This window comes from Euprymna scolopes, chromosome 35 (genome assembly GCF_053919585.1).
Source record: "Euprymna scolopes isolate OS-2025 chromosome 35, ASM5391958v1, whole genome shotgun sequence".
NCBI classification, from domain to species: Eukaryota; Metazoa; Mollusca; class Cephalopoda; order Sepiida; family Sepiolidae; genus Euprymna; species Euprymna scolopes.
The window spans coordinates 34355098-34381826 of NC_136516.1; the positions used below are offsets into that span (position 1 = coordinate 34355098).

At 32.7% G+C, this 26729-nt stretch overlaps 1 protein-coding gene across 7 annotated transcripts in view; it reads left to right on the plus strand.

The window, feature by feature from the left end:
- Positions 1–26729, plus strand: part of LOC145259805 (LIM and SH3 domain protein F42H10.3-like) — a 398993-nt gene that overhangs the window by 257790 nt on the left and 114474 nt on the right. For 5 of the 7 annotated variants that reach the window (XM_080117590.1, XM_080117591.1, XM_080117592.1 and 2 more), the window contains exons 5-6: positions 8248–8352; positions 11249–11353. In XM_080117590.1, coding sequence (XP_079973716.1) covers positions 8248–8352; positions 11249–11353 — 210 coding nt within the window. The remainder of the gene's footprint in view (positions 1–8247; positions 8353–11248; positions 11354–26729) is intronic. The other 2 variants (XM_080117597.1, XM_080117595.1) reach the window with 1 other exon arrangement.

Genomic DNA, 26729 nt, shown 5'->3' on the forward strand with positions numbered 1-26729 from the left:
ACGATTACTTTAGTACTCATTTTCAGTGTAGTTGGTTGACTGGGGGAAATGAAGACAAAAATACAGCTTTTCTGGTTTTAAGCAACAGTAGACTGAGATACAAAATCGATACAGTGGTTCAAATGATTAGCACCCTTTTAATTAAAGGTAGAGGTTATGAGTTCAAAACTCACTGTAGTATAAATATTTTATTCCGACTTTGTCCTTAAATTACAATGTTAAACAAAGTGTTTAGTTTTACTTTTATTTTTTTTTTAATTTTACTTTTTATTGTATTTTTATTTATTTTATTTTTTTTTGTAATTTGGATATTTTATAGAAATAAGAATTCCAAATAATTTTTGGAAGCCTTGCTGGTTTGTAATAACATTGTATCCTGTATCCAAAGATCTTTCGTTAGAGGAAAGTGTATCCATTAATATCTATTCAAAATATTTAATATAAAAATAAAAAAAAAAGTCATACCTTTTTTTAAAAATAAGTTTTGATTTCTTTTATTAATTGAGATAGAAATTTCTAAAACCATTTTTCCATTTTTATAAAAACTTTTTTGATTTCAATATTAAAATTTTTTTTACAGTATCTGTTTACCTCTATGCATGTGCTGAAACCGATGCCTTAAAATGTGGATTGTTTTGTTTGCTTCCTAAATATTAATATTTTTATTGAACGTTTTTTTTGTCAAATAGACTCCTAACCTGTTACTATTAACTACTTAAGTTTGGAGTTTCATTTTTAAGTGTTTTTTTTCCCCCTTCCTCGTCACTTCTTTTTCAATTACAGGTGTTGCATGCTGTAACTTTTTCTTTAACCTAAACAAGCAGCTATTATTTGGAATCCTGTCTAACAAGAGATTGTGGGGAGTTGAGTAGTAAGATGTCTGTTCACATTACATTTAAACTCCTGCATATCAGTACAGTCATGGAAGCAGGCAACAGGAAGGAAATTCCAAAGTCACGTTGAGGGGAGAAACTATTTGAGTAGAAGGCCTTCCAGCATCTAGGGACCTCAACAGTAAAGGAGTGAGATTTTGCTGTTTGTCAGGTTGGTTGGAACTTTGTGCATCAAGGTCAGGTATAAGTGCTATATCAGTACATTTCATTAAGGTACTTGTAAAACACCTATAGAAATGCGACATTGCAGCGATGAGACTGTGGTGGAGCTTTACCGATAGTGTGGGACCTATTAGATTTGAGATGCTTTTTTGGACTCTGAGAGAGATTAGTGGTAGATGCACCAGCTCAGATGCATGGGCAAATAGTGGCTTTTTAGAGGGCTAGAATATTCTCGGGTGTAATTTTCTACATGGTAGAGAGAGCTCACCTTCTTTGCAGCAGTCTTGGCAATATCCTCAGTATATTTGATTCCATTCATGTTGCTTGTGAATGCTATTTATTGTCAACCTTAAAAAATATCTGGAATTTTTTTTATGGAGAAGTAATTAATAATTGAAAATGATTATGTTGGGCAAAACTGATTAGAAATTACTTTACCTCTGTATGAATTATTGCAGGTACTTAAGTGTTAATTTCAATAACAACTAAAATGTTCTTTATGCATGTGGGTCTTTTACATACTTTACACATCTTTTCATGGAGAAAGAGGACACAAGGAGACATTTGCTGAGTTTTTTCTCCAAGGTTTTATTTGGAGAGAATTAATTTAGAAGAGAGCGAGAAAGGGAGACGATTTTCCCTTCATTTATTTATTTAACTTTCGAATTTAACTGAAATGAGTTCTAAACACGGGCAGAAATATCAAATTAATATTCCATACCATGATTATAAAAGCTTTCTACTTATTGGCGATGTCTCCTTCACATGGCTTCAACAGAGAAACCGATTTGAAAATCTTTCCTTCTCTTGAAAAACATGTTGCCATTTGTCATCTTGTTCACTGTTTGATCTGCTACTCTCTACCTTAACTTAATATCATCCATCTATGGAAACGATTCTGTTTTGAAGATTAGGGTTATCATGACATGCACTAAGTGTGGCTCTTGTCAGAATTCATACCAGCTTGTCATTGATCTAGTGTTTCTATTACGGAACATTTAAGTGGTTGCTAACACATAGCCTTGCCAGGCTGTGTTTGGTCAAATAACATTTGTGACTAAGTAGGTGTCTGTCACATGGTACACATTTTGTGCCCTTGAATATTCATCACTTACCCAATGAAAAAAGTGCACTGCGTTCTTCATAATGCATGATCTAACGAAGAGAAATCTTTGAACAAAAGACTGCTGCATGCTGTCTAGATTCTTGGGTTTGGTATTGGTGATAACTTGAGGCAACATTCACTCAGGATGGGTTGAGCTGGCTTCTTCCATAGAACATACAGAATCTCGCATGAATACAGACCATGCACTATGGTCTGCAGGGACCAAGATAGTTATGGGCTGCCATTCTGTTAGGGTCCACCTAACGAGAAAGAGTTATTGCCCTTGGACTGGCAAGAAAGTTATCCCCCTTGGATAGACTGGAGAGTCGGCCATGACACTTGGAAGATAAACAACACTGTTTTCGATCATCACGCATCCAGCAGCTCATTTACTTAAATTACTTCATAAATTGTTAAATAAAATTGTTAAACATTCTCCTTTGTTTTTGCATCATTTTTACGTGGCTATTTCACAGACAACTTACATTCCAAACACGTAACGATTGGGGACAAGGTTTGTTTTTGATGTATCAAAAAGGATCAACAGTGAACACTGGACCAGAGGAAGAGTTGCCACTGGCTTTTAATAGTATGTAATTGCATCTTAAGCTGGCTTCCTGGGCGCCTTCGCCAATCTTGGAGTGGTTCTGAAGCTTTTGTTTTGTGAATGAACTCTTCTAGATTGCGGCACAAAGTGTGTCCGAACCAGCAAGTTCTCTTTAAAAGAGATTAGCTGAGGGGAATGATCTTGCATCGTGTCCTGATTTGGATATTGGAGATGAAATGGTATGTCAGTGGTGATAGGTGAAAAGACTAAAGTGAGGGAAATAAGGTTTGGCCGTTGTGGGTTCTGTTTTGCTCTGTTGGGTTTTGGTGGAGATGTTTCAGACTTAATTTTTCTTGCCAATTCGTTGTCAATTACTAAACTAATGCAAAGATATTTCCACCTGGAATATGTTCATTTCTCTCCAATACATTATTCGGACAGAGAAAGTGAAAGAGATCTACTACTAGTAGCTATTTTTAAGAGCTTACATGTTAACATATGCGTTTGTTTCTCTTGACAAATTTTGTTTCCACACTAAGCATGCGAATTCGAATTTCCATTTTTTTAATTTATTCTTATTTTTTTTCCTATTCCATTCCCATACATTGAATTTGAGTTTCAAGAGCTCAAATTTAGTAACCTCCGCTCAGTCTTGGGCCCCCATCTCTCTTCAGACCACATTAATATATAACATAACATTACTACCATGCAAATGAATTACTGAAACAAGTTTTTGTATGAAATTATCTTGTAAATAATCCGTTAAGATTAAGTAAAATATTTGATGCACGTTTTTAATAATCTTTTAAAAATATAACATGTTGAAATAATAATCACGTCATTGTGTTTTAATGCTCGGATGTCATTGTCAATTACTGAATTAATGCAAAATCATTTTACCGGAAAAAGGTTTATTTCTCTCTAATACATTATTCAGACATATACACCATAATCACAGTAACTCACTGGTTCTCATTAGATCACCAAAGTTAAGCAATGTTGACCTTGGTCAGTACCAGATGATGACCATTTAGGAATACTTGGCGCTGTATGTAGGATAACGTTGACATGTTGCAAGCGCTGCAAAAACAATGTTATTTTCCCTGATGGGGATATACATATGATTGGGGAATGATTATGAATTTCATACTCCCATGAAAATTCCTCCATTGGAGGAAGCTAGTTCAACCCGAGATTGAATATTGCTTTGATATGGAGCAGTATTATTTGGACAGAGTGAAAGAGACATTAATTGTAATCTTTTAAAAATATAACATGTTGAAATAATTGTCATCGTGTTTTCTGCTTGGATATATTACAACTCAAAATTGCATGTGCATATGTGTACAGAAAGAAGACATCAAGTGTAATTTTGATGAATTCCAGGAAGCATGAGTTTCAAAGGATGCAACGCTTCTGCAGCCAACAATCTATGCAAGCCGTTTGTTTCATGCTTCAGCAATTATGAGCGTGAAAAAATGTTTTTGTAAGTCATGGGAAATGGTCTATTTTCTGACGTTGTAGGCATATCCATGAGTGTTAGACACATGGAGATCAAAAAGATGTTCAAGGCTATTGTTGTTGGAGATAATTAAGTTTTGTGAGTGACTTGATATCGGAGCTTCAATAAATCCAAGCCCATGGGGAAGCAAGGTGTTCAGAGTATGGCAAATACTTATGGAGGACATTTGCTTGGTTTCATGTTTCTGAACAGTTTTCAGGCAATCAATGTTCTAAGCTGATGATGTGCATACTAAGTGCAATCACACCATAGGTGTATATCATTTTAAATAGATGGCTGGAGAGTAACAAAGGTTTTGTTTAATGATACTAAAACACCCAGTCGTGGCTTGACATCAAAGTCAACAGTCTAGGCCATTTCTGAAATGGCTTTTTTCCTGTTGCTGGTTATGTGCAGTTCTGGGAAGACCACATTCCCATGCTTTATCGTCTCCCTTTGAAAAGGAGTTAGTTACAGACTAATCGCCCAAGGCCCCCCCCCCCTACCAGAGAATGCCGACAGGTCTGTCCAAGCAATTGTCTCTCAGTGCTCTTCCTCTAGGGCGCTGGTTCTTCAATCGCACTTTCTAATCCTTGTATCACATCATCCTGCTGTGGGAAGGAGATGAATAAACCAAGACACCCTTGGCTTTGTTGATAATTTTTTATACTTTGCTTCTGAGACTATCATTTCATTGTCAGCTGAATCAATTTAAATTGTAGGTAGGCTTCTTACTTTTCTGATCTGAGTTTTAAAAAAAAATTTCCTCTTTTCACAATATTTTATCTGAGTAAATAAAGTCTCAATATCCTTACAAGTTAGATGTGCGATTGAGTTAATGGATTTCGTTGTGGATTATGCGATTGTAGTGGACCCGAGATCCTGAACCAGTCAAGCAGTGAAACTGGGCACAACTTGCCTCATCTGCATCATAAAAGTAATGTCATACTTGGCATATAGTTTTAAAAGTAAGGAAATTTCAAAATTATAGGTTATTCGTGAGAATGGAACTCTCAACCTATTAGAAGAGGAATGACTGATTATTGCAAATTCATCTCAAGGAAATAGTGAACCCACAGATTATATCTGTATTTTCATTGGTTAAAAAGGATTAACTGAGATAATCTAATGTCTGAAATCTTGAGAAAAGCAAACAAAAAATTCAAAAATATCCAGTGATTATTTTGGACTGGGATGAGTCAATTATTATTTTTATATTTAAATTTAGCTTTAATGATTCTCATTGAAATCAAGACTGTAAGCTGTGGCTAGATCAAGTATCTGTGGTGAAGGTATTGGGAGGACCTTTTACTTGCCAGTCATCACAAAAATTCCCATGGCAATACACTGTGATAGATGCTACTTTCATAAGCGTCTTTTTTAGCCTATCAGGTGATGAGATCGGGGAAGGAAAAAGAAAAACACTGCTTTTGTGGATGGATTATTTGTTTACATGTGGCATTAATTTGCATATGAGGGGAATAGTGGCTATAAGAAGAATGAATTGAAGAGAATAGGGGGTTGAGTTTGTGACAACCGAGAGGAGGAGTATAGGTGTTGAGAGTTGGTGCTGTGAATTGCAGTTTTAAGAGGAGTTGGTACAAATTGTGGTGTGGGTGAGAAGTTCTGACAATTTAAAAAAATTTTTCATTTCATTAGCACTCCTTTTTCAAGAATATATTTTGCCGAGTTCAAATCAGATCAAGTTTTTTTGCAATTTTCCTGTTGGTAAAAAGATGAACATAAAAATTCCCCCAGAGCTAGGAGTAGCAAATTATTTCAAATAGATACAGTTTCGCCATTAAGTAACTTAGTTTGATCATATTTTATTTGTTTCGGTCGTCATTTTAATCATTGAAGTTTTAGGGTAAAAGGGGGTTGGGCTAAGTTGTGCATGATACCAAACATGCACACACAAGTAGACCATCAGCCGACTCTTCATATAGGATTGTGGCCTCATGAAAGCCCACCAGAGATAAATACAGGGTCTCTTCCTATAGACGACATGGCACTACAGCTATCTCAATATCATACAACTGATTATAGAGCAGCCACTCTTAGTGCAAGGTAAAAGTTAGGGCTCTTGTACTGTCTGTCGGAAACAGCAGCAAGACAAACTGTCAAACCTGTACTCTCAAACCTGTCAGACAAGAGTCTGATTATTTGTGTGAATATATATGGCAAGCAAACACTCACAGTGCCCAGTTTTAGAGAATGAGACAGATGTGAGGGATGGCATTCAGTTACCTAGTCAGGAAACAAGGCAAGGCACTGGGTGTCTCTGTGGATTGTACATCCATAGGATTGTAATCTCAGGAAAGCCCACTGAAAATAAATGCAGGGTCCATTTCCTGGATGACATGGCGCTACAGCTACCCCAATATGTAATCGTAGATAGAGCAGCTACTCTTAGCACTATCTAAGAGTTAGGGCTCCTGTACTGTCAGTCAGAAACAGCAGCCAGGCAAGCTGTAAAACCTGTACCTTTGTCTCTGACTAAAAGACAAAGAAGTGTGAAAGTTGGGCGATAAGCAGAACTTACCTACTCTTAAAGAGTTTATATGCTTTTAAATCCTTCTTGCCTCTCTGCATAGGTGACACAAGTACATCGAAGGATAACCAAAACCATCAAACAGGACATGTCTGAGCTCTCAGGTCCAAAACTAGTCTTTCTCCAATGGTCGTATCACAATTTGTTAACCATCTGGTGTAATCTTGCTCAGGATTACCATACATGGGATGCTATGATTCAGGATGTGATGCAGGCATGAGAAGAAACTAGCTCAACCCAACCAAGGTCAATGCTGTTGCAACAACAGCAACAGTATATACCATTAAACATGAAAAAAAGTTTTCAATGGATACTGTTTCAGCGTTGATTAACTCCAAGTTAGTCTAATAATTACTACTACAGACTATTGAAATCAGCTATGTAGAGTTCAGATCGGATCTAATTGGATTTGATGTGTCCAGTTACTTGCTAATAAATATTGGAAGGCATGAACCCAAAACTAAATGGTCCCAAAAGAGGTTGATATATCGTAAAACAAACAAAAGCTTGATTTTGGAATAAACAAAATTGGTATTACAGCAACCCACTTGGACATAATAAATTTGGTAAAATGGGGAAATATTCATAACTTTGCCTTTTCAAACTTTAATCAAGTGTTATTTTTTTGTTATTTTATAACCTTTTAAGTTCCTTTTGAAGTACTAATTGTTTTATTTTATGGTTTTGTTTATTTTTTTTTAATTTCAATCTTTTTTATATTTTAGCTATTGAATTTTATTTTATATGTATTTTTCATTGCCAATGTATTTGTTTGTATGTTTGTTTTTATGTGTAAGTCTTTCTTGGCTTATTTGTTTAAGAATGAAAAAATGCAAACACAGGCAAAGAATTTTTTTTTTTTTCATAGTAAATTTAATCTTAATTCCTATCGCAGATGTAGTTATATTTTAAGGAAAAGATATTAAAAACATTTCCCTTCATATTTATAACAATTAAAAAAAAATAAGAACTTCAGCAACATCAGGCAAAAATAAAATTTTTTAATTCTAAAAAGGAAGTAATTGGTGACATATTAGTATAGAAAAAATCTTTTTTATTAAGATGAGCAATTTTGTAAATTTAAAAAAAAATATATTGATAATAGTTGAAAAAATTTTGAGGTTACATACGGTGGGTAGCATGACGTCATATTCATGAAGGCATTTTTCTTTTGAGAAATGCCTTAATTGCTAGTGGAGTGGGTTTCAGGTTTCAAAAGCCAAAACCTACAGTGAAACAAGTTAAATGAAAACGATCTTGAAGCATGTATAAGATATTTTACGATTCTTAAAAAAAAAAAAGTTCCATTGTTAAAAGTTAATTATGATCCGTGTTGTTAGTTATTTATATTTTATGAAAGACTAGAATATTTATCTAAATCCCAAAATTAAGGATTTTTTCTTTTTTTTTTTTTAATGGTGGAAGTTTGAATTTTTTTTTTTTTTTTTTTTTTAATTTTTTTTTGTTCACCTTGAAACTGGTTTCCAGATTCAATACCATAGTGAATTTGAGAAAACTAAGGACAAATACACTGCTGTCGCTGACAACCCCGAAGTTCAGAGATGTATGGCTGCTTCAAAGAATGCCAGTCTGGTATGAGAAGACCGTTTCGCATGGTTTTCCAACCTTGTCATTTCTTTCCCTCTTCCAATTCAGCATGTATCAATTCCCTATAAACATATTTAAAAGAAAGATACATTTTAAATTATTTTTAGGCTATTAAATTGGGTATGGCCATATATATATATATATTTTATCTGATCCAGCTTCAATAGTTATTGCTCATACCAGTCAAGGATATCACCCTGACAATCGCTACAACAGTGGGTTTATTTTTATATGGCTGGTATGATTGTTTAGTCCTAGGCGATTAATTTTCTCAGGCTTTGCCATCTTTTTTTGAGGAGAGGTTAGTTTATTCTTAATTGCCTGAAGAACCCCTATTTGAGAATGCCAACAGTTATTAAAGTCGGAATGCACTTCATCTAGTTCATGAACGGTAATTTGAAAAACTCATCTGATCTCCTGCGTGTGTCATTCAGATGGACTGTTTCACTGTATCATGGCTCTTCAGTACAGCTAGACTAGCAACTACCTCAAGCCAGGATTGAAACTTGACCACCTTGGCGATAATCAGCACTTCTAACTGTTATGCTATTTGACTTTTGCTAAGATGGGTGTGCGAAATTGCAATGATTAACCATTGTCTAAATGCCCAAGTGTGGCACAATGACGTAGCTCCTTTTAAGGGAGCTAACAGCTTCTACATTAATGAACCTTGTGCCTAACTCTATTTGTTTACATAAAGAGCATTGCTTTATATGATAACAGAAGTTTATTTCAGTCCCTATAATATATATATATATATATATATATATATATATATATATATATTATATATATATATATGTAATAATTTATTTAATTTAGACATAACTGTACTCTTTATTTCACTTCCAAAACTAATATGTTGGTTTGAGTCGTTGCATATAACTTCATCAGTAGTGATCTGTAATTATATTAAGGGGCTCTCTAACCAAAGTCTAAAAACTACCCTGCATCCAACTCCAATCTACAAAATTATATATATAGTTTAGGAAGAACAAATACAAACATAAATTAGATATAAGATTGATTATATTTATGTGATACTATACAAAAGCAAAGTGACTAAGTTTACAAAACCAGTTTAATGGGTAAATCGGCCCAGAATTTTGCTAATATCATCTCCTCATTTAGCTGTCTAATTTGATGAAAGGGTGATAGCAAAAATTTTTTTTTTTTTCTTAGATTTTGACCAAATTAGTTTTTGTGAAATTAAACATTTAATGGTTTGTCTCTGTGCGGCAAGTGCTAATTTTTTTAACAAATTTGTTAGTCTGATATGTTAGCGACTAAATTAAAGTTTAAAAAATGTATTAAATATTTTAACAAGCGTATTTTTTATGCTACTTTGTAAATAAATAAGTAAATATATAAGCATTCTTCTTTTCCAGTCTATTTCTTTTGTCAATGCTGCCTTTTCAGAAAATGTCATGGATAGAGTGCAGAACTGCTCTTGTTTGCATTTACCAAATAGAATCTTCCCTTTTCTCTTCAACTTATCCAAAATTCAAACCTTAAACTTTCCTACTCTCAGCTTCATCAATGCATGAAATCATCTTATATATCCATATGAACTTTCATCTTTCCTCCTAAAAATATTCTCATAATGAAATTGTAGCCTTTTTTTTTTTTTTTGTAAACATGTTTTTGATGCCATTTCATTCGGATTCATTTTTGTTCAAATGTCTGTCTGTGAACCAAATATCGTTTGATTAAAAAATATTCATATGTATTTTCTCATTCTGTATATTTAAGCTATTTTTTCTGTTTTTCACCTTCCTACATACTTTTTGATGATTGAATCTTTAACTTTTGACTTGAATTTATTGTTTACATCCTTCAAAATTCTCAATTTTTTACTTCCTTTTCAAACATTTGAAACTATTTTTTTCCTTCCACTTTCTTTTTTTTCCTTCCACTTTCTTTTCCTTCCACTTTCTTTCTTTTCCTTCCACTTTCTTTCTTTTCCTTCCACTTTCTTTCTTTTCCTTCCACTTTCTTTTTTTTCCTTCCACTTTTTTTTCCTTCCACTTTTTTTTCCTTCCACTTTTTTTTTCCTTCCACTTTTTTTTTCCTTCCACTTTTTTTTTCCTTCCATTTTTTTTTTCCCTTCCACTTTTTTTTTCCCTTCCACTTTTTTTTTCCCTTCCACTTTTTTTTCCCTTCCACTTTTTTTTTCCTTCCACTTTTTTTTTCCTTCCACTTTTTTTTCCTTCCACTTTTTTTTCCTTCCACTTTTTTTTCCCTTCCACTTTTTTTTCCCTTCCACTTTTTTTTCCCTTCCACTTTTTTTTTCCCTTCCACTTTTTTTTCCCTTCCACTTTTTTTTTCCCTTCCACTTTTTTTTTCCCTTCCACTTTTTTTTCCCTTCCACTTTTTTTTTCCCTTCCACTTTTTTTCCCTTCCACTTTTTTTTCCCTTCCACTTTTTTTTCCCTTCCACTTTTTTTTCCCTTCCACTTTTTTTTCCCTTCCACTTTTTTTTTCCCTTCCACTTTTTTTTTCCCTTCCACTTTTTTTTCCCTTCCACTTTTTTTTTTCCTTCCACTTTTTTTTTCCTTCCACTTTTTTTTCCCTTCCACTTTTTTTCCCTTCCACTTTTTTTTTCCCTTCCACTTTTTTTTTCCCTTCCACTTTTTTTTTCCCTTCCACTTTTTTTTTCCCTTCCTCTTTTTTTTTTCCTTCCACTTTTTTTTTCCTTCCACTTTTTTTTTCCTTCCACTTTTTTTTTCCTTCCACTTTTTTTTTCCTTCCACTTTTTTTTTCCCTTCCACTTTTTTTTTCCCTTCCACTTTTTTTTTCCCTTCCACTTTTTTTTTCCCTTCCACTTTATTTTGCTTTCTTTTTGAAATTTGTTTTCTTTTTTAAATGGAACTGATTTCCAGATTCAGTACCACAGTGATTTTGAAAAAACTAAGGGAAAATACACTGCTGTGGCTGACAACCCGGAAGTGCAAAGATGTATAGCTGCCTCAAAGAATGCCAGTCTGGTATGAGAAGACCTTGTTATTTCAAAGAATTCGGAAAGTCTTCCCTTGCCACTGCATGATTCTTGAAATGGCATTTGCTGCCTTTACTGCTTTATTCTGAAGCTGCACTATTTTGATAATCTAATTTTGTTTTTTTACGCTTAATACTGAAAATTTCATTTTTTTTTTTTAAATAGTATTTTCAAGTTTATTGAAGTTCTTCTATCCAGTACTGAATTAATATAGTAGTGAGTGTCAAAATTGGCATATTATTATTTGTACTTTGTGACAACATCCACCCTAGTTTTGTTGAGTTGACTCCTTCAAATGAATTCACTGCATTCCAAATGAAAACCAACTAAGCACGTTGGTCCAGGAGCCACAATTGTAATGAATGACAGCCAGTCTTGATTCCACTGACAAACACTGTAGATATTTTGACTGATAATCAGCCATGATGTATCCATTGCTGCCTTGAACTATTTTGTTGTCCATAGACTGACCATGACTTTTAGCAGCCTGTTTTACAGTGCAGCAACCTGAACGAAAAATAATTTAGCTGAAATTGTGATCTATGCTGACTAGACATTGGCTGGCAATGACAGATCAAATTTAGAATTCAAACTATGAACTTTTGTGTAATATTGACATTCCTACTATCATAAGCAAGTTTTTTTTTTTTTATGCAAAATTAAAATCTTTTGCTTGTAAGTTTGATATTATCTGTAATTGTCTGGTACTGTTTATAAGCACCGTTATGGTGCTCAAAAGTGAATATATTTACCATTTGAATGTGTTAACCTTTAAACTTTCTTTTTGTATTGTTTTTGAAGAGCTTCATTTTGAAATTTGTTTTTTGCTCTACAATTTTTTGATAACTTATTTAATGTTGGACCTTTTATTTTTTTGTCACTTTTAAAGATGCATTATTAAAGCTGACTTCCAAATTCAAGACCATGATGAGTTTGAGGAATTAAAAAAAAAAAAAAAAATTCTGTAGCTGATAACCCTTAAATTCAAAGATACTCAATTTTACCAAAGCCAGTTTGCTAGGAGAATCATTTGTTACTGACAATTACATTGTTGCATTATTACCTCCCTTGAGCTTAGCATGAATGTTTTGTAAAAAATGAAGATTATTTCAGTATTTATATGTTCATTATCTTTGTTCATATTTGTGTATTTGAGACACTAATATGCTACTAATGTTGATTAAAGAAAGGAGATCAAAATTGTATTCCTGTTTTTGCTGTTCAACCTGATATCAGTTAAAAATATCGATAGAGAAATTTAATTTTTTAGAAAACACTTTTTTAAATCTGAAAACGCAAAGCATTTAAAGACCTTGGATTTTCATTTATAAAGAAATTTTTTTTGTTGTTGAAAATCAGTGTTTAAAAATGTAACTGCCTTATTCTTCATATCCTCTGTTTCTTGAACATAATCTTTGTTTGTTCTACAAAGTGCATGCTAAGAATCAACATGAAAAATTATCAAATATGATAAAGATTAAGGATGAAGACAGATGGAGAACAACTACAGAATGTCGGTCTCTAGTTACATTGTTTTGGGTTGTCATGACTGTGCAACGGCCATGCTCACTTGCTTGGCCCGTATCATTTCTACCATAGCTCAAGATGACCGGCAGCCTGTGCAATGTTGATTGCAGCGGGCTGCTCGGTTCTTGATCCACCAAGCTGTGCATAGTTGCCTGCCTGACAAATGTTGCCTTCAACCATCAGGGGTTTTTTTTGATTTGGTATCTGATATGTAAATATTTTTTAACTGGTTTTCTGGTGATGTATATATAATTATTTACTATAATAATTAAATACCTACAGACACTAGTGTTTCATCCTTTTTTTGGGAATCATTAGTGCAGGGTATCACGATTAACGCCAGTCGAGGGATTCAAACCCTGGCAACAGAAGTCCTGTCATTAGCAAGGACCCAAACCATTCGGTTACCAACAACCGTGAGAAATACAGTTGAAATTAAACATTTTTTAAATGCTTTTAACATCAGAGTGATCTTGTTATATGATGATCTACGCGTATGAGCTAAGTCATATATATATATATTATATATTCACAAACACAAAAAAAAGAATGGTCATTTATTTTTATATAAATTCTTTAGTGAAGATTCCCACATAACTCTGTCAGGGATTTTTATCCTGGGCCCCCCAAAATCAAGAGATTAAACAATTCTTGTAATCATCCCATCCCTGTTGATTTTTGCGGTGGGAATTTAGTTCAGTGCGATTCTAGGAAGTCCATCCTCCCGAGCTTTGTCCTCTGTTTAATAGGTTAGTTTATAGCTTACCGTCTGAGGTACCCTTACTGGGGAACGCTGATGGGGCTGCCCAGGCACTTTTTGTAGGTCAGAGTGCACGTCTATGGAGGCACTGGCTTCTCAATCCCGCTTTCTGACTCGTGTCACAGTTCTTGCAGTGGGAGAGAAGTAAACACCGTTCCAACACAATTTATGCTGTGAACCTCCAGATTATAAAACTGACCTAATTTAAGGTGAATCTTTATGGTCTGGAAAACTCATTAATTTGACTATAAAAATATCAGATATGATTACTGGTTTGAACAATTGACTCAAATTGAACTCATTTAATGGATAATTATAATATATTATTAATTGATAATTGTCTCTGAAAATGAAGTCCTTGAGCCATAATGAGTTTTTATACGATCATGTCTGCAGGTTTTTTGTCAATTGTTTTGTATATCTTTGCTCAATAATTGTTTTTTACAGTTATTTTCAAGAATTTATTTGTATTATAGCAGTTGATGTATCCTTTTATTTATAGTGTAACCTGATTTTCTAATGTAATTTGTCATAAAAAAAAAAGCTAAAGCTTGTGAACTTGTTTTATTGAATGAATACAACTGTATTGATGTAATGACACTTTATATTTTTGTGTTAAACCTTCAAATTTAACATGCTATACTACAGCAGTTTAAAACTTCATCAAACCAAGCTGTTAAGATGGTAATAAAAAGGTGAAATGTCTGTATAAATAAACTAGCAGGGAGACCTGATGTTGCCCAGGATTAAACGATGATCAATAAAGGTTTTACACTCTCATATTTTCATTGTCATCGAAATTGGGGAAATCACCCATTTTTAAATCAAATCAATCTAGTTGGAGACCCATTGTGGTGTACCGAGAGAAAACTTTACATGGCTCCTTGCAATGACTTAGTCTAAAATATATTGTAGTTTACATTGCACTATAGAGAATCTACTGTTGATTTTTAAATTATTTTAACATATAAAGACTTGAATTAAAGTTCAAAATGCAAAAGTCAAGTATCATGATTCAATTTTACTTTAAAAAGAAACGTTCATTCGAATTTGTCCCTGTCATATCAAAGAACCTACTGTTAATTTTATATGCCTGGTCTTTCTGCTTGTGTGGTAATTAAACTTCTCGAATGCACTTGTGATGTTAGGCTGCATAAAGTAGTAACCTTGGTCAAAATCGCCTGTTCTTTATTAGGTTGGTGCAAAAATGTTTTTTGATCAACTTCAAGTAAAAATAAATAAATAAATAAAAATAACATCTTTCCACCAACCATCGGTTTTTGTTGATTATCTATACTTATCGAAGACATTTTGATATCAAACATATTTAAGAACACCATAAAATACATTTGTGTGAAATTTCCTAAAAATCGACCCAGCCATTTTGGAGTCCATAAGAAACAAACTTGCACACACACACACACACACACACACACACACACACACACACACACACACACACACACACACAGTTCCTTTTATATAATAGTAGAAATAGAGATATATATTTAAACATAAAAAAAAAGAATGTGTATATGGGGAAAAGGCATAAAAATAAGTGGCCACAATTGGCATGTGCTCGCTGTAGGGAAGCAGTGGTGTGCATGATGTGAAAAGTGAACACAAAATAATCTGAATCAAATGTGTGTTTTCTTTTCAATTCAAAATAATTTATGTGATTGAAATAAGAATTAGTTGCCCAAATACATATTTGAATCATGTAAATTATAATCTTTCAAAAGATATATTTAAAAATTACATCTTTCCAAGGTTTTTTCTTTTCCTTTTTTTTTTTTTTTTTTTTTTTTTAAGGATGAAATTACAGCTATACACATATTTTGTATTAACTTTTTCACGTATTCTCTCAATATTTTGTCCGATTTAATAAAATATTTTTATATTCTCATTTTTTTTTCTTGATTTGAAAACAAAAATGAAATTTACTTTTGTCTTGACTTTTATTTTATTTCAACATACCTTACCCTACATTTTAAGCTAGTTTATAAGTTCAACAATGTTTTGTTTTTTTATTTATTCTGGTTATTATTAGTTTCTGCAAAGTTCAGTCAAGTCAGTTGGCATTCAAGATGGATGATCGCTTTGCGAATGTACTTCACTCTGAACATCTAAGTATACAACTCTGTGAGCCCCCTACCCATCTCCATTTGGAAGCCTTCTGCTTCTTTAAGAAGCATCAACCTTAACATCGATTCAATGCAGTGTGATGTGCAGGCATTAATGCCCGTGTGTGTGTGTCTAAAGATGGCTGCATGCACTTTCATGTTTGCTCTTTCTCTTTCTGCTGCTTCAGTCATGGCAAAAGAAGTGCTCTTCCATAGTCACTCAACTCCATTGAAGCGTCCTCTTTGCAATTTTCTGATCTCCTTTTGCATTGTTATTGGAACGACGAAGAGTAAAATGGAGTAGTTTAGTATTTCCATCAGCTATCATTATTAAATTATTGCTTATTTATATGTACTTTTCTGCTTCTAAATACAATTGTTTTGACTAATATACCAAAGTAATTTTACTTATATTCATGAAATTTGAAATTTTTTTATTTTGGTACCTGAATCGATTTAAGAATGTGCTGATAATAAAATGTGCAACAATATATATATATATATATATATATATATATATTGTTGCACACACACACAGTGGTGCCAAAAAAAGTTTGCACTTATCAGTTTTTTTCGAAAACCACAAATTTAAGTTAAATTGAATGTCACTGTTTAAACAACCTATATCTCCTTTGATTTGCCTTTTATTCCCCTATAATTTTACTTGTTCATATTTGACTTTTAATTGATCTATCATAGTGTTCATGTAAAAAATTAACTTCAAATCAAAGGTATAAAAAAATTCCACAGCAACAAATGAGCTTAAAACCAACTTAAAATATCCACCTTTTAGGCAACAAAGAATCTCTAATCGTAATTGTTGTTGTTACAATTTAACCTTTAGTCCATATGCTTTGATTTTCTTTAAGTGATCGTCAGGAGCTCATTAATCTCCATCTTTCTGGTTTATCCAATGGAAAAATCAGCCGTAGATTGAAATGTGATGAGAAAACAGTATGAATGACTGTGAAAAAGCACCAAAACACTGGCAGTTTTGGCACTGGCCTCTAAATCTGATCGTCCTAAAGTTAGTTCTTACAGGGAAGACAATGCTATCAAGATTGGCAGTCTCAGAAACAGATTTGAAATGGTTCCCCAAATCCAAGAACAGTGTAATCTTGTTAAAAAGTGCTCTGTTTCCACAGTTAAGAACAGATTGAAGGAATTTAATTTGTGAGGCAGTGTTGCATGATGCAAACCAATGATTTCTGTAAAGAACAGAAAGCGCCGTCTGAACTTCGTCAGATGTAATGAAAATCATGACTCTTCATATTGGTCAAAAGTGATTTTTAGCAACGAAAGCAAGTTTAATGGCCCAGGCAGTTATGGTAAGCAGTACGACTGAAGGAAGGATGAAGAATTTAAACCTGTATGCGCAGTTTCAACACTGCAAGGTGGTTCAGTTTTGGTGCAGGGCGTTACTAGTGCCAATAGTCCAGGGCTTATAATTCATTTACAAGGTCGAATTAATTCGATCAACTACATTAATAGGCCGGACTTGGGATGATAATCCCATCTTAATGCAGGTTAATGCTTCCATTCACACAGCTGGCATTGTCAAGAGGTTTCTTGAAGAGCATGATATTCCATGTTTGGATTGGTCTGAACGATTTCCGGACCTCAATCCAATCGAAAACATGACATTACATTAAGCAAAAGCTACACAATTATAAATTTTCAAATCTGAAAGAACTTTGGACAAAAATTAAAGAAGTGGGATCCCCTTTCACCGGAGTATTGTTGTAGACTAATTCAAGGAATGCCCAAAAGATTGCAAGCTGTCAAATTGCAGAAGGGCTAAGCTACTAAATATTAACTAGTTCGTTGTGTTTTTGTTGTATTTGTGTTGCATTAATGTTATAAAGTTACATTTAAATAACAATCTTCCATTGTGCAGAGTTTATTTTTGCCTTCACAATTTTAAGTTAATTTTTTAAATTGGCGGAAACACTAGGATAGTTCAATAAAAAGTAAAATATGAACAAATAAAATTATAGAGAAATAAAAGGAGTCAAATGAGGCATAGGTTCTTTAAACAGTTACATTCGATTTAGCTTAAATTTGCGGTTTTTGAAAAAAAATGCAGACTTTCTTTTGGGTGCCACTATATATATATATATATATATATATATATATATATATATATATATATATATAATTACTAGTGCAGACTTTCTTTTTGGCGCCACTGTATGTATAAGGGCTCTACAAACAAATTTATCTTTAGTTGACCTTTGACAACTAAATTTTTTGGTTCATTAGCCAAACCTATGGGATTTCTTTTAAATATGACATCTTTGTTCTGTGATGAGTATGTACATCAAAGGTTTTTTTTTTTTTTTTTGTGTAATTCTAAATATGCACAGAATTTTATGTTAAGACTTGAAGGATAAACATTCTAATTTCTTTGGTCTTTTTTTTTTTTTTTTTTAACAGCCTTCGTAAAAAAAAAAAGAATATATTGTTCTATTAAACTTTTATTGTTTTAATAATTTGACTTTGCTCATTTTATTTAAAAAATAAAGTTCGAAAGAAATCACCAAAAGATAAGCGTTTTATTATTCCTAATCACCACTTGGAAAAATCACTCACAAATGCGACTGTTTCACTTGAAATATAAAGCTATGTGTGTGTGTGTGTGTGGGTTGAAAAGGTACCTATGGTAAGTACCAGTTCCTCACATATTTATTGTTATAAAGCTCCATCAGAATAGATATTGAGCCTTTTGTGTGTGAAAGACCTGTCTTGGATGGATTGAATCTGTTTTGGCTTTTGAGGAAATACAGAGCAAGAGAAACTGGTTACTGAAAAGGTTTGAAACTGGATCAGGGAACCGTTTACTCTGACTTGAATGGGGGGGGGGCCATTAAAGCTCAATTCCACTGAATTAATATAAAAATAATAATCAACTTATTACTTCAATCAAAAATAATACAACTCAAAAATTTACTAGATGTTTTCTATCACTTCTCTCCTTGCTCCAACTTTGTCAAGTCAGCAGATTGTAGACATTAAATATTCTCGTTTGTTTTTAACCAATCAAAATACCGATAATTCGTCGGCTCGTCATTTTATTATTAAGGTGAATTTACTTATTGCAGTTTAATAACCAGTCATTCTGTTTCACATAGGTTGAGTTCAATCCTCACTAGTAACCTTGTGATTTTAACTTTTTTTTTTTTAATTTTCAAACTACATACCCGGCAAAGATGGACCCTTTATGACTGGGGTGAGGCAAATCGGGGCCCACTTCCACTACTCTATCTGGATTGAGGAGCATCATGTCTGCTATGGTTACATTGTGTCAATTTTGTGTCGAAGTGAAGGGAAAAGTGGATATTATTGAATCTTAAAATAAATTTTTTTTTTAAATTGTTTTAATTTATGCACTTGTGTTTCTGTTTTGAATAAATATTTGATTGATGATAATAAAAGTAGCAAGTCAATGTGTAATTATCAGTTGTTGGTGAAGCTTGTTCAAGCAATGTTCAGAAATGTTTAGTCGTGTTAGAATTAAGTCTGGCATGAGAAAAATATCACACAAAGTTATCTCATGATTTTATTATAGATATTAAGAAAGCCTATTTTAAAACAAATTGTATAAACAAAATAACGTACATTCTTTTCTAATTGAAATTAATTTATACTTTGCTTTTCAATCAACCATTGTCTTGGCTCGATTGTCTGCCTTCATAGAGGATGATAATTAATGTTTCTTCTACACAATAGAACTAAAAATAGAGCGTCATGCTTGCTTGGATTATCATGCAATGAATTTATTGAAAACCTTTTTATATATTTTTGTATGTCTTGCATCATGCCACACTTGTTTTCACGGGCAAGGATTTAATTAATCTCTTATCCTTTTTTTTTTTTTTTTTTTTTTTTTTTTTTTTTTTTTTTTAAATCTTTAATCTTTCACAATTCAATATTTAATCTCTTTTATGCAGCATGAGTAAAAAAAAAAAAAAAAAAATTGTGTATGCTAGACGTATGCGTGACCCAGTGGGTCAAAACCACTATTTATTCTACATTGATTTTATTTAAAAATTCATGAACTTTGACTGCCATAGCTGTTGCAACATTCTGCATAACTACAAAAAAAAAAACCTTTTGTATGTTCAATATTAATATCATATAGAAATATTATTCTCTACTGATCGCATATTTTTTAATTTAATAATGAATATACTAAGACTCCATCACTCTCCCCCTCCTCCCAAGCAGGGAGTAATACTTAGGGTGATATGACAAATGAGCATATTTACCCCCTCCCCCAGAGTGGGAGTAATGTCTAGGAGAATGGTCACATGATAACAGAAGGTACTATAAGGTGATGCCTGGGAGGATGTTAAAACAAATACTACGCTATCCTGCCCTCTGAATTGAGCATTTTAAAAAAAACTATAGTATAGCTTCTATTTCAGACAATTACCAAATCTCCATTAGTAATAGATTATTCTTGTATAAAAATCGGGAAAATCTCCTGAAAGTGATCGAAAATTATGCAGTAAATAGGAAATCAAAGAAGCATAAATGAAATACAGTTTGGTTCTATGCCAGTACAAAGTAGCACTGATGCTATATCTATTCTGAGACAAATTCAAGAGAAGTACCTTTTTATTAGAAAAACCTGCATCTTGATTTTGTGGATTTGGAGAAAGCTTTTGAAAGAATGCTAAGAGAGGTTGTCTGATAAGCTTTATATAAACTAAGGACAACTGAGTTGTTGGTGAAGTTTGTTCAAGCAATGTTCAGAAATGTTTAGTCATGTTAGAATTAACAGCACGTTTAGTGACAGCTTTTAAAGTAGAAGTACATCAGAGTGTTGTACGGAGTCCATTGCTTTTCATTTTGTCTTAGAAACAATATTCAGGGAGTTTCATCTGAGTTGTTCGAATGATTTAGTTCTTGCATGTGAAACAATAGAAGATCTATTTGTTAAGTTAAAGACTTGAAGGAATGCTATGTAAAGTAATGGTCCGAGAGTGAATGTTATCAAAACCAAAGTGATGACCAGTAGCTGTAAAAATGTTGGAAAGCTCTCCATTTATGAAAAATGAGTCAAATGCAATTCAATCTTTTGTGGTACTCGTAAGCATTGGGTACATAAGAAGTGCAGTGAAATTATTGATAGGTTGAGAGAAGATGACTAGTTTTTATGCAAGAAGTGTAAGATAATGGATGAGAATTCTGATGTGGAGGCAGTATATCAGGATAGATAAATTATTCAGGTTGTCGAAGTTTTTGGTGATATTAATGGAGCAAGCACTTGTGTGATTGCAAGAGTTAATAGTGGATGGAGTAAGTTCAAGGAACTTTTATTACTAGGGCTAGAACAACAGAATATTCTTTTCATTGTTTTGATTCTCTAACATATATCCGTTGATATCTTATGTTTTTATATAGTGATGTGGTTCTCAGTTGAGTAACTGTGTCTAGCATATACTCGAGTCAAAACAATAAGAATATCCTGTTGTCTTAGCCCTAGTCATTACTAACAAGCAGAGCATTATCATTATCGACCAAGAGAAACAACAATTTGTATTCATAAAAAAAAAAAAAAAGCAAGGTTCTGTGACTTCTTGGACATTGTGTATTTATATTGCAAAATTGTCGGTTTATTAAACCTCTTCCCCAACTAACATCGTTTGAGTCTGTTAAATAGATAAAGCCAATGCAACTTTCTGAAAGAAACATTTACTCCCACACCCACTTTAAATCTATTGAATCTCATGCGTGCATTTAAAATAGATGTAAGAACTCGCATCAACGCTGGTTTCAATCTTAACTGATAGGTTCCTACCAAATTTTGCCTTGTTAAAACAATAAGATGATATACTAATATTATTAATTTGCTTCTAAACATCTAAGGTTTGGACAGAAACAAATCAAAACAAGGAGTTACAAATTTTTGTATGTTATTGCTTTTTCTGTTAACATTGTCGTAGATCAATGGAAAAATGTTTAATGTATTATATTTACTGAACCCTAACAATAATCAATTTTCCCAATTCTATTCATTAACAAGATTATCTAAAATATCTTAAGTATAAAAAATAAGTTTTCTCCTTTCTTTAAAAGATGATTAATTAATTGCTGTAAAAAAAAAAAAAATTTTTTTTTCACTAATTTAAAATGCTTAAAGAGTTTTTTTTATTCAGCACTATTTTTGTTTTATGTATTTTTTTTATTGTTTATTTTGTTTTGTTCAATTCACTTCCCAGCTTTTTTTTCTTCAAGCAAATCCCATGTAATGTTTTTCATTATTCATGACCGAAATAAAATCAGAGTGGGGGTGGGATAGGTGACTATTGTCACAGGTGAATGTGATAAAATCGACTGAGTTCAAACTGTAGGTATCTATCATATTGATTTATATACTGATACCATTGGGAAATGCAATTGTTCCAGTAACATTAGGATCTGTTGGCTCATATTAAAAAAAATAATAAAAATACCATGTGAACCAAGTGTAAGTGATACAAACGATTACACTTAAAGGGATAGTATTCTAAAAAGTATCAATTAGAGTCTCTGGAATAGTGTGATCTGCTATCTAGAAGGATGCTTCACGATAAGAAAAAACAAACCAGTTGGGGCGGATGATACAATTTGGGGAAAGTTTTTATCCCCCCCCCCCCCAACTATGACTGTTGGGCATTCATGACTGAAACTTGATGTACAAGCCAGGTGTAGACTGAAATCAGTTCTTACAAAATATGGTTGTATTGCAGAAATGTGGAGTTTTATTAACAATTCCATGTGTGTCATTTAAGGAGGGGAGGTCGCTTTGTACGGTATCCTTTACAACCTATCAAATTTTGAATAATAAATATTGCTGGCACATTTTCACTGAAGAAAATAATTAAATTGAACAAACATACTGATTAGCTATATATGATATGATTAGCCCATTTATGCATAGCGCCTAACTAGTTTACTTTATGCATTAAAGCTTCTGAATATAGCACCTAATTAAGTTGGATACTATGTATAAATGGGTTAAAAACTTAGAAGTCTAACTTTGAAACTTTGTTTTTCAAAATGTCTTCCAAAGTTGGTCTTGTTTCCGGTCATGTGACCTCTTTGCTAGTTAGATAAAAATGGCATTAAAATTTGCAGGAAATAAGTACTTGATTATTTTCTTTTAACATTTTTTTCCTTGCCAAATTGCAGCAATTATTTTAGTTGGTTTTATTTGGTTGAATAATTTTTTAAGTCAGTTTTTTTATTTTTTTTTTTTTTATAATAAATTCATTTTTTTATCTTAATAGTAAAGATAGCAATTAACAAGACAAAAGATTTTCATGGTAAACTTTATCATGTGCCATTTATAATGTTGATATTATAATCTATATTATATTTCTTTTTGTCTGTCTGTCCGTTCCAGTTTTTCTCAGAAACTACTGGAGATCTGGCTGAAATTTTGAATGAAAATTTTTTTATAAGGTGCAGCAAATGAAGTATTATGGCATCCATTTGATGCATGGTTAGAGATTGGTATTTAATGTAAAACACAAATGTAACCATATTCAAGCATCAATTTGGCATAAAGCACTCCTTCTAAATCAACGGGCTATAACTTTTGCCTGTTTTAATGGGCTAAAAATCTAGTTCTTAATATTACTTATTCATTTAAAGGCTAAATCACAAAACTTAAGCAATGTTCAGTCTGGTTAGTAGTTAGATGGTTAACTAATTATCAGACATTGTTAACACGTTTTTGAAACATGCATGGACAAATGGTAGCTTTATAGATACACAAGATACTGGTAAGCGTGAAAAATTTTCTAGCTCGGTAGAAGTAGTCCACCCACCTTCTTTGCAGATGTGGCAGTATCTTCTATGTATTCCAATTCATGTTACCTGTGAATGTTAGGCCAAAGAGTTTAAACATTGGATTCTCAAAGAATGGTGCTATTAGCCATGACAAATCTGTGACTGGAAAGGGTTCTTAGAATTTTGTCTTAGTAATATTAAATGTGACCATCCATTTTCAGTTCCCGTCTACTACAGATAGCGTTGTACTCTTTGATCAATGAAATATACTTGTGCAAATACCGTGAGTAAATACTTTTGAAATATATATATTTTTTATGCAGGTCTGTCTCCAACATCTTATGTGCTTGTGAACAGACAAACCAACACAACTTTTAGGAGATTAGTTCAGCATTTTACAGAAATTGTTTGTCAATAAAGTCTGAAAATACTTTAGGAAGAATGTAATAGTTATAGAAGAAAAATTTAGATAATCTTTGAAAATTGTTTGTACCTATACAAAAATTTTCATAGAAGATTAGTAAAATATTAGCAGGCGGCCTGGCGTTGCCTGGTCGTAAGATATGCTTAAATATATTTTAATTCCTGCATATTACGCATTTATTATTATAGACAATTTTTGATTATTGTACCCAATAGCCTCTGAGCCACGCCTACACACACACACACACACACACACACACACACACACACACACACACACACAATTTCCCCAAAACCTCTGGCCTTAGTGGAAGGGAGACTAAAACTGTCTGCTATGGTTTCAAATGATCTGAATTAACAGCAAGGAGAGGGTACGATTATGAATATCTCCAGTATCAAATAATCCTTATACACTGTGAAATTTACTTTATGTATAAAAACCAAAGAAGGGAGAGATAACATGAGAAATATTTGGAATCCAGTCTCCCCTTGCTGTTATTTCAGATCATTTGAAACTATAGTAAGTTTTAGTCTCCCTTCCATCAAAGCCAGAGCTTTTGGAGAAATATCGGATATTTTGTAATTCATATGCAAAACTAGGAAAGCAAATGACTGATTGAAACATTTTATGCCTGTACAAAAAGAGCCAAAAATAGACTCTGGATGATGGATGATCCCCTTAATGTGTGACCTTAAGGGCAAATATTGCAGGCTTTTTGAAAATTATAATACTATTCTATGATTGCAATTTTATGACCATTGGTAAAAAAAAGAACCTATATTTTCAAACCAATAAAATATGGCCAAATTTGCCTACATTTGTGTGTGTGTATGTATGTGTATATATATATATATATATATATATATATATATATATATATATGTGTGTGTGTTCTACAGGCCAGCCAGTTTTGTTGCTTCGGTTCTCCCACATGAGACCTTGCAAGGCCACTAATATAGAAGTGAGAATGTATGTGTGAGGACAATTTTCAACCTATATACTCAAGGAATTTTTAATATACAAACTTGAAATTTGGTATATAGGGTATTCAGATATGTGGAAAACTTTTAATTGGTTTTCATCCAGAAAAAAGGGCTAAGGGGTCAAAATTGAAAAGTTGGTACTTGGGAGTCATCAGATTTTTATCTGTTTGCCAACTGTTTCATGAATGCATATGTGCGGCCATGAAACATGACAGCTTCTTTGTTAAGAATAAGTAGGTTTGAAAACACTTTGTAAAGATAGTATTAAGTTGATCTAATAGTTATTATACTTGACTCATTCTCTTTAGGTTTTGGTTTCAATCTCGGCTCAAGTTTTTTTTTTTTTTTTTTTTTCCACAAGAAGTGAACTGTTTAGAAAAGAAACCTAATACTCACATGCACGTCTCGGTTTCTGTATTAATTAAAATATATTTATGCATATTTTACGACCGAGCAACACCAAGCGGCCTGCTAGTATAGAATAAATTCACCTGTTGTCCCTGATCATCAAAAACAAGATTCAAGCAAGCACAGCCAGATGGTTCAGAGTTTTATAATTATATAGATAGATTTTACTATATGATAATCATAAAAGCCCATTCAGTTATGGACCCTACTTGCATAATTGCTAGGTCTTTTATAGATATCGCCTTGATTAAAATGTGTGTGTCTAATAAGATGAGTGTCCAGATTTAATTTTTTTTTTTAATTACTACTTGGAGCCCTAACACTTTTCCAATTGATAGGATAATCAAACCTACCCTCAGTTGTAAACCCTACTCGCATGGTAAACAGGCCTGATAGATATTGCTTTGATGTGAGAACACTGCTGAAAATTGTTTATCAATTGTACTAAAAAAAATTTTTTTTTTTTTTTTTATAAAGAACTTTTAGTCATTTTAATCTATTTCCTTCAGACAAAATGTGCCAGTATTTATTTTCTCTTTTCGTCTCTCGGCTCGTTGTCTAGTAATTAGCTTAATACGCTATTAAGCCTATTTATTTGATGGAAGGCTAATCTAAGCCCTCGGCTGATTTGACAATGGGAAAGTGAACCTGCCAGAATTTGAATGGATTTTCGTCCTTTATTTATTTTCAATTAAGATGGATATTAGCCAATAAGCCAAAGATCAGATTTACTGTAAGTCTTCTATTATAGTTTATATATTTGAATAGATTTAATACTTAATTTCAGGGATTAAAATTACGTAGTTGTTGTCGGCAACTGATGGAATTTAAAAATAAATAATTTTTTTTTAATCACAATTAAAATAATTTACATTAAAACCTGGTGCAGCTAAGAACTGACCCAAAATGCACCGATTAAAAAAAAAAAAAAAAAAAAAAATGAAATTAAAAATGGCGCTCAGTGTAAATTATGACAAGGCACCATTTCAGTGTTTAGGATCCATGCAATTAAAAACAATATGTCTAATAAAAAGTAAATGTGTGTGACCCTGCACGGTATGATTTTTCAACTGGCCTGGTTCTGTTGTTGCCATTAGTTTATTGTATTTCTTCTAAAATCGGGTACTTACAAAAGGGGGTCGCATAAAGGTTGCTAATACCCATAAATGAAAGTGATGCTATGATTCGAACCTGGCACATCAAGGATATAAATCTTCATTGTTCACTTCATGATAGTCACCTTGTATAGATACAGTGATTTAGTATTAAATAACCTAAAGAGAGTTATTGTGAAATAGATGAACACGTCCACCACATGGACTGGCTTTATCCCACTCTCTCTGATAAAGTATTGAGTG